The sequence below is a fragment of the Microtus ochrogaster genome, chromosome 18 (genome assembly GCF_000317375.1).
Source record: "Microtus ochrogaster isolate Prairie Vole_2 chromosome 18, MicOch1.0, whole genome shotgun sequence".
NCBI classification, from domain to species: domain Eukaryota; kingdom Metazoa; phylum Chordata; class Mammalia; order Rodentia; family Cricetidae; genus Microtus; species Microtus ochrogaster.
This window is the reverse complement of record NC_022020.1, coordinates 23,101,669-23,109,339: the sequence shown is the minus strand read 5'-3', so window position 1 is coordinate 23,109,339 and position 7,671 is coordinate 23,101,669. Positions and strand designations below refer to the sequence as shown.

The following is a 7,671-nucleotide window of genomic DNA, read 5'->3' as shown; positions in this document are numbered from 1 at the left end:
TGTAGACCAGGCTGGCCTCGAACTCACAGAGATCCGCCTGCCTCTGCCTCCCGAGTGCTGGGATTAAAGGCGCGTGCCACCATCGCCCGGCTTTGGCTTCTAAATTCTGTAGGAACAGTTAGAATTAAGCCTTTTAGTAAGCCAAGAAGTATTGACTAGAAGAGTGTATAAGTGTAGTCACAAAACCTGAAGTATTTTGGTTCTTTCCTGCTGGGTTGGGTCTTTGTGGTCAAACTTTTCTTCTCTCTACAGCAATTCTTGGCCACACAGTTGATTATGCAAACATCTGAATCTGGAATCAGTGCTAAGAGTCTTCGGGGGAGAGATTCTACCCGAAAACAAGATGCTTCAGAGAAGGTATGGAGACAGAAATGGAGTCGAAAACATCCAGAGAACCTTAAGTTACTCTTACATTGCTAACATTCTGCAAGCCAGTGGTGTGCAGATGGATGTGAGGGTGGTGGAGGCCTGCTTCTGTCTGTGACACGAGGGACAGTTTGATTTGAGTGCGAGGATTATTAATCCTCTAGGAGAGTGCTGTCGGGTGGGGGTGAAGTAGTTGACAGCAGTTGGTGATTTAGCTCCTGTTCTGGGGTCCTGTGGCTGTGGGATCTCTTTCCTCTTGCTCTCTAGTTTTACATTTTTGTCTTTGTGCTGTGTGTGTGGTGCTTTTGCCTCTGTCCTGAGGTTTGGGGTGCTTGTGGCTGAGAGTTTCTGTGGAACCTGATCAGTATTTGTTTGTCCTCTAACAGGACAGTGTCCCCATGGGCTCTCCTGCCTTCCTTCTCTCTCTCTTTGTAAGTATTGAATGGCTGCAAGGGGTGATGTTGCCAGAAAGATTCTCAGCTTCTGCTGGGCCTGGGTGGCAGAGGGAAATCCAACATGCAGACTGTGGCAATGTCTTGAAATTCTTTTTATCCATTGAATAAGAAACTCTTCTTCTGCATTCTTTGCATGTGTTGTGTGTATGTGTGTATGTGTTGGAGGCGGGGGCTGGGAAGCTGGGTGGCTGAGAAGGAACTGACTGTAAGATCACTGCACTGAAGTATGAAGTGTTCTTAGGGAAAAGGACCTGGGATGCACCTGCTCCTTATTTCTTGCTTCCACCTTTTACCAGTTCTTTACTTACAAGTGGAAGAGAGCTCAGAGCAGCAGCTGCTACCTGGCGTTTTTGGCGTTTTCCTCGTGTTGGCAGATATTTAACACATACCTTTCCATTTCCTCCTACCTAAACTGAGAGACTTAACACACAAACCCTCAATAAAATTAAGCTAAAGATCTCAGTGGTAAAGGAACTTGCCGTGGGAGTCTGGTGACCTGAATTTGATCTACAGACGCCAGTGAAAGTTGAAGGAGAGTACTAACTCCATGGAATTGTCTCTGAACTCCACATGTACACCATGGTGTATGTGCTCCTACACATACATCACACACAGTGATGGCAGTTCTTTAAAAAAATTCTTTTAAAAATCTCAGTAGCAGTGACCACTTGGGTATAATAATTGCTGATGAGATTATAGATTAACATAATAGTTCTAACCTAAAGGTTTTTATTCTTTTGCTCTATAAATTAAATGGCTGACTCTTCATGGTAGAACAGTGAAGTAAGGGAAAGACCATGATGAAAAACTGTACAGTCTTAAGATCATTGGATAATATTTGAGGGCCTTGTTTTTCTCATCTGTGTAATGGAAGTAATAATGAGTTGAGGGTCAGGAGGATTGCCCACAGGATCAAGGAATGCCTAGGCTATAGAGTAAGACCCGGTCTCCAAAGAGAGCAAGAGGGAGTACTAGAGAGATGCTCAGAAGTTAAGAACACTGGCTGCTCTTGGAGAGGGTCTGGGTTGGCTTTCCAGCACCCACATGGTGCTCACAACTGCCTGTAATTCCAGTTTTAAGGAACCCAAAGCCCTTTTCCGGCCTCCACAGGCACTGCACGCTTGTGGTGCACATATACACATGCAGGCAAAACATTCATACACATTAAATGAAAATAAGGCTTTAAAAAAAGAAGAAGAAAGAATAAGATTGAGATAACCTGTCCAGCCTACCTCACAGGGATGTTGTGAGGATAAAATAAGTTATGAAACTAACTTGGGGGAAAAAATAAAGTGTTACACAAATGCAAGGTGTTATTTCTAACTGTTGGCTATTGACAACTTAATATTCTAAAAAAAAATTAATCCTTGCATATTAGAAATACAGAAATGGTCCAGCCCAGCCAAAGTGTTCACTAGTTCATCTTGCCTATAGACCTGTACCACAAACAGAACACTGTGATGTCTATTCTTTCTTATTGGCCTGCAACAGTGACTCTGGATTCTCATTCGAGTGGCTGGCTATTGCAAGGCCAGTTAATAGGATCTTTTATCTATTGAAGACAGCAAAGTTTTGCACAAGAGGAAGGAGCTGGGCTGCAGGGAGAGAGCAGCAGATGGAAAGAAGCCTGATTGTCCTGATCTCATGGAAAGCAACGGTCAGGAGGTGCTAGGGAACTAGTGCCAGGGTCAGTCTGCAGGAAAGGCCTTTCTTATAGGGACCAGCAACTGGACAGGTATGTTAGCCAAGAACCTCACTCTCCACTGCCCTTTCTGCCTCTCCTACTTTGCATTTTCTCTTCCTGTTCTTACACACAATGTGGGCCTGGGTGGGATGACTGGTAGTCATTCTGTGGGACCCCAGGTGAATACGAAGGCCTTTGTGTTGGCATGAGGAAGATACTGTCTTACAGTTCACTCACAGAATACCAGTGTTCTTTTAGCTGCTCTGGAGAACAGAAAATCCCTTCCACTTCATCCCTTTGGTACTCTCTGCAGATCCATTCCCCCACGAAATCAAATTCCCAGCATTCCTGTTTTATGTTGTCTCTTACCATGTAATCAACTCACTCATGTTTCCTTCCTTTCTTTGATATTGTCTAGGATGGGGGAACCAGGGGACGCCGCTGTGCCATTGAAGCAGACATGAAGATGAAGAAGTGAAACCTCAGAGTTCCCTCTTTGAGCTGAACCTGAACTGGGAATAAACAAGACATAGCTTGGGGCTTGTGGGCTCAGATCCACATTTGATCTTAGTCAAAAGGCTGAGAAGCAGTTATGGGTCCAGAAGAGAAGGTGCCTGGGCCAAATGACATGAGTTGAGAAAATCTCTTTTCAGAGAGTTGGAGTAGCACAATTGCCCGTTTTAGGGCAAAAATCATGGGCTGTGTTAATGCCCTACTGTGTAGCTAGCAGATTGTAGCTAATTTGTACTGTCTTGTGAAGTGTACAGACTTTTTTAAAGAATAAACCTGTGAAGTGTGTGTATATAACAAACAGAAGGAAAACTCTGGCCTTTGGTGTGTCCTTTGTGTTTAAAATGTGTTTTCTTCACCATGGTAACTATTCATAAGGGATGGATTGTTAGAGCTGAGGAGTGGGTTTATAAGCTGTTTGTGACAACTGAGAAGAGGTGAGTAGCCAAGACTAAACTCGCGATTAGTGTTTTTAAAAGAATTAATAACGGCTATTTTATTGGACTTTTCTTGAATGTTTGGAAAATGTGAAGATTATCAGGATCTAGTTCATACAATTCCTTAGGGATTTAGTATGGACAAAGGCAGCAGAATAGGGCAGGAATGTTTCAAGCCAGGACTTTCTTTGCTCATGCTATTGTTGTTGTTTTCTTTTGTTTTTGTTTTTCGAGACAGGGTTTCTCTGTAGTTTTTTTGGGAGCCTGTCCTGGAACTAGCTCTTGTAGACCAGGCTGGCCTTAAACTCACAGAGATCTGCCTGTCTCTGTCTCCCGAGTGCTTGGATTAAAGATGTGCACCACCACCATCCACACTATTGGTATTTCTGTAGGTAGAACTCATGCACAATATTCTTCTGTCTTTTGAGGTGGAGTCTCTGTATTTTGACAAGGCTAGCCTAGAGCTTAAAAAATCCTCCAATTTTAATTTCCCCAGTAGTTTGGATTACAGGTGTGTGTACCATACTGGGCTAGAACTGCTCAAGCCACAACAACAGAAACTTACTGATGTATGTAAAGGTTAGTTTCTGAGAAGAAGTTGAGGCCAGGCGTTTATTTTGGTAGTATAGTGGTACAGCTCAACTAGTTCTTGGCAATCTCCAGTACTGGGGGAAAGAAATCACTTGAAAACAGCATGGCTCATACCAGTAACCCTAGCACTTGGGAACTGGGGCAGGAGGATAGCTGAAAGTTTGCGGCCAGACTGAACTGCAGAAGGAGCTCTTGTCTCAAAACTACATTGGTGGGGCCTGCATGGTGTCTCAGTGGGTTCAGGTATCTGCTATCCCTGCAACCCACATGGTGGGAGGAAAGGCCTGACTTCTACAAGTTGTGCTGTCACCTCCACACAATGGAGTGTGTGTTCTCATATGTATACGTGTCTGTGCACACACAAGTGTAATTAAAATTTTTTAAAATGTATTAAAAACCTTGTGACCTTAGTTTTATCTATCCTAACTTCTGTTTCTAAATAAAAATATTCATCAGTAAAATGAACTAGTATGAACCTTTTTAAAAATAAAATTACTAATAGGTCATGCTTTAATTCTTTATTCTTCCTCAAGGAAAAAGGTTTAAGAAGAAAATGCCTAAAGCTAGGTGTAGTGGTGCACGCCTTTAATCCCAGCATTTGTGAGGCAGAGGCAGGTGGCTCTCTTGTGAGTTCAAGGCCAGCCTGGTCTACATAGTGAGTTCCAGGCTAGCCAGGGCTACCTAGTTGAGACCCTGTCATTTAAAAAAAAAAGTGCCTAGAAGTCACAACTATTACTGCCTAAAATAGAACTGTTTGTAAATTTGAGGGTTTGGGATGTAGTTTAGAGTTTACTTTGAGTCCTAGTTCTTCGTGTACCGTTGTGACCCAAGCCTATACCTGGCACTAGAAGTAGATAAAGGAGCATCAGTTCAAACGAATAACTGGCTACATAGCAAAGTTCAGGTCACCCGTGATATACAAGACCCTGTTCAGAAATGTAAAGTTTGCTAAGCTAAGGGAGAAGTTAGTCTTTGAGATGAAATAGAGTTGAGTCCATCCAGGAGTTAAAATATGAAATGAGTCTCAAAGCAGTCCACAGACAGGCATGCCTTACAAACACCAAGGCACTAGAAGCTGGAAAACTGCTGGGCATGGTGGTGCATATCTTTAATCTTAGCACTCCAGAGGCAGAGGCAGGTGGATCTCTGAGTCACAAGCGAGCCTAGTCTACAGAGTGAGTGCCAAGCCAGCCAGGGCTGCATGGTGAGACCCAGCCTCACTAAATAAAAATTGTAAAAGTTTTTAAGTAGGGAAAGTTTGTCAATAAAGTATTCTAAAGATAATTTTCAGTTGGTAGAAAAGCTGATGCATGAGTTTACCAAGATAGTAACTATTGGGGGCAAAACTAAGGAAGGCATAGTTAGGACTCATGCTGTTTAGGAGTGAAGTATAGATGAGACAAAAGGCACTCCTGCCTCAACGGTAGAGATTAGGCACGGTGATGCAGCTTTGTAATTCCAGCCAACACTCATGACACTTAAGTAGAATTTTGAGTTTGAGGATATATATAGCAAGACACACAAAAGGCAGGGGATGGTGCTCTTGCAGGGAAAGTGAGTTTAGGTCCTAGCACATCAGGCAGCTCACAACTGTTAACTCCAGCAACTAAGGTGCCAGTACTTCACACTGGCATATATACATAAAAGGTAATTTTAAATACTTTGTATAAATCAAGGGAGCAACTTGAACAGAGAAAAAAGTTGAAACGAATTTAATGACAAAGCAGAAGACCAAGAACTCAAGAATCTATTGAAAGCCGTGGCTAGATGCTGGGGCTGTAGCTAGCTTTCCTAGTATGCTTGAAACCCTGGATTCCGTTTTGCCAGCACATAAACCAGGTCCTTCTCGGCTACCTACTGAGTGTGAAGCCAGTCTACGTGCCAACCTGTCTTTAGAAGAAAGAAAACTGCAAAAAGACAGTGCTGCTCTTCCAGAGGACCTGAGTTCGAGTCAGAGCACCTACATCAGGTGGCTTGCCACCACTTCCAATCCAAGGGATCCACACACGGCATTTACACACACCACGTAAAAATAATAAAATTTCCAAATGAATGAATGAATAAGTGCTTCTGTTTTTATTCTGACAGTCAGATGTGACCAGAAGGATGCCAAAGGTAACCACAAGTGTTTTGAAACTAATGATTAATAAATTAATAATAGATTAAAAGTTGTGTATACTGAGGAAAATCTAATCCTCAAATTTATTGCCTTGCTGAGTCCATGGATATCTGGTGATAAAGCAAGTCTGTAAGCCAGATATGCTCCAATTCTTCACCCTGTTTTTGTCCAGTATGAAATCCAAGTTTGAAAATGGGGTAATATAAACAAGCTATTTTTTATCCAAAAGATAAATTTTCATCTAATGTCTTTGTTTAGCTGGCTCTTGTGCCTCCTAATGAAAGAAATTTCAAGACCCTTCCTATGAACTTGGAACATAGCGGTGTACTGGGAGTGTTGATTTGAATTAATTTGTCTTGTTTTTATTTGAGTTAATGCATCTTTTCTGTGTGTTTACAGGTGCGGTGCAAGTGGATCTGGATGAACTCTGGTCGCAGTGGCCCCAAGAACTCTGAACTGAGCAACGAGTACAGGTCTGCCCTCAGCTCCTGGAACTCCAGTCTGGATCTTGATTTGAGCAATTGGAGGGAAACTGAGAATTCAGATGTAGAGGCTGCAGAACTAGAGGAAAGCATCCCAGAGAGAGAATCTAGTGAGTTCCTTGTGGAAGATGTCGAGAGTGAAGAACCTCAGGAGGAGGGAGAGCAAGGCAACAGCCAGAACCTCCTTCACTTCCTCTCTGAGGTAATGGTGAGGCTATTATTTCCACAGCTGGAAAGATCACACTTTACCCCTTTTCTTTTTCCTTTCCCCTTTCACTGTCTTTTCCCCTTCGCTTCCTTTCACCTTCTCTTTTCTCTCATTTTGAGATCAGATCTGGCTGCTTAGCCCAGAAACCCGGCTTCAGCTTCAGCTTTCCAAGGGCTGACATTTGCAGACCGCTGCCCTGGCCCACCCAACTTCTTACCAGAACGCTTGTTACCCTTGCATGTTTCTACTACTGTTAGTCTTGTTTACTGAAACGAAGGCTTGGGACTAAAGAGATGGCTCAGTGGGCTCTTGCAGAGGTCTGAAGTTTGGGTCCCAGCACCCACATCAGGCAGCTCACAAATGCCTGTAACTCCAGTTGCAGTGGATCCAATACCCTCTTCTGGCCTCTGAGGACACACACATGCATGTATCATGTATTCAGAAACAAACACACACACACACATACAATTTAATTTTTTTGTATGTATATATGTTTCTTTAAGACAGGTTCTCACTATGTAACTTTGGCTGTCCTGGAACTCACTATGTAGACCAGATTAGCCTGAAACAGATCTGCCTACTTCTGTCTCCTGAGTGCTGGGACTAAAGCATGCACCACCATGCCCAGTAAATAAAAATAAATCTTTAAAAAATAAAAACAAAATACAAGTACCACTGTGGCAGTGGCTGGTTATTATGCCCTCAGCACCTGGTGCTGATATAGAATATGGGCCAAATATATAGCTTGCAATTGAATGTCCTAAATCCACAGTTTTTAGGCCCCTGGGTCTTAGGAAGTAGAATTTTTTTTTTTTTTTT

At 42.8% G+C, this 7,671-nt stretch overlaps 2 protein-coding genes across 6 annotated transcripts in view; both read left to right on the top strand.

Annotated features, from left to right (window-relative positions):
- Positions 1-3,318, top strand: part of LOC102002760 (bromodomain-containing protein 8) — a 23,669-nt gene extending 20,351 nt beyond the window's left edge. For all 5 annotated transcript variants that reach the window (XM_005355912.3, XM_005355910.3, XM_026783610.1 and 2 more), the window contains 3 exons: positions 253-357; positions 753-797; positions 2,924-3,318. In XM_005355912.3, the coding sequence (XP_005355969.1) occupies positions 253-357; positions 753-797; positions 2,924-2,983 (210 nt within the window). In that variant the 3' untranslated portion in view covers positions 2,984-3,318. The remainder of the gene's footprint in view (positions 1-252; positions 358-752; positions 798-2,923) is intronic.
- A 1,977-nt stretch (positions 3,319-5,295) lies between these two features.
- Positions 5,296-7,671, top strand: part of LOC101979485 (bromodomain-containing protein 8-like) — a 22,344-nt gene continuing 19,968 nt past the window's right edge. The window contains exon 1 of the mRNA XM_005355914.3: positions 5,296-6,846. Within this exon, the coding sequence (XP_005355971.2) occupies positions 6,583-6,846 (264 nt within the window). The 5' untranslated portion in view covers positions 5,296-6,582. The remainder of the gene's footprint in view (positions 6,847-7,671) is intronic.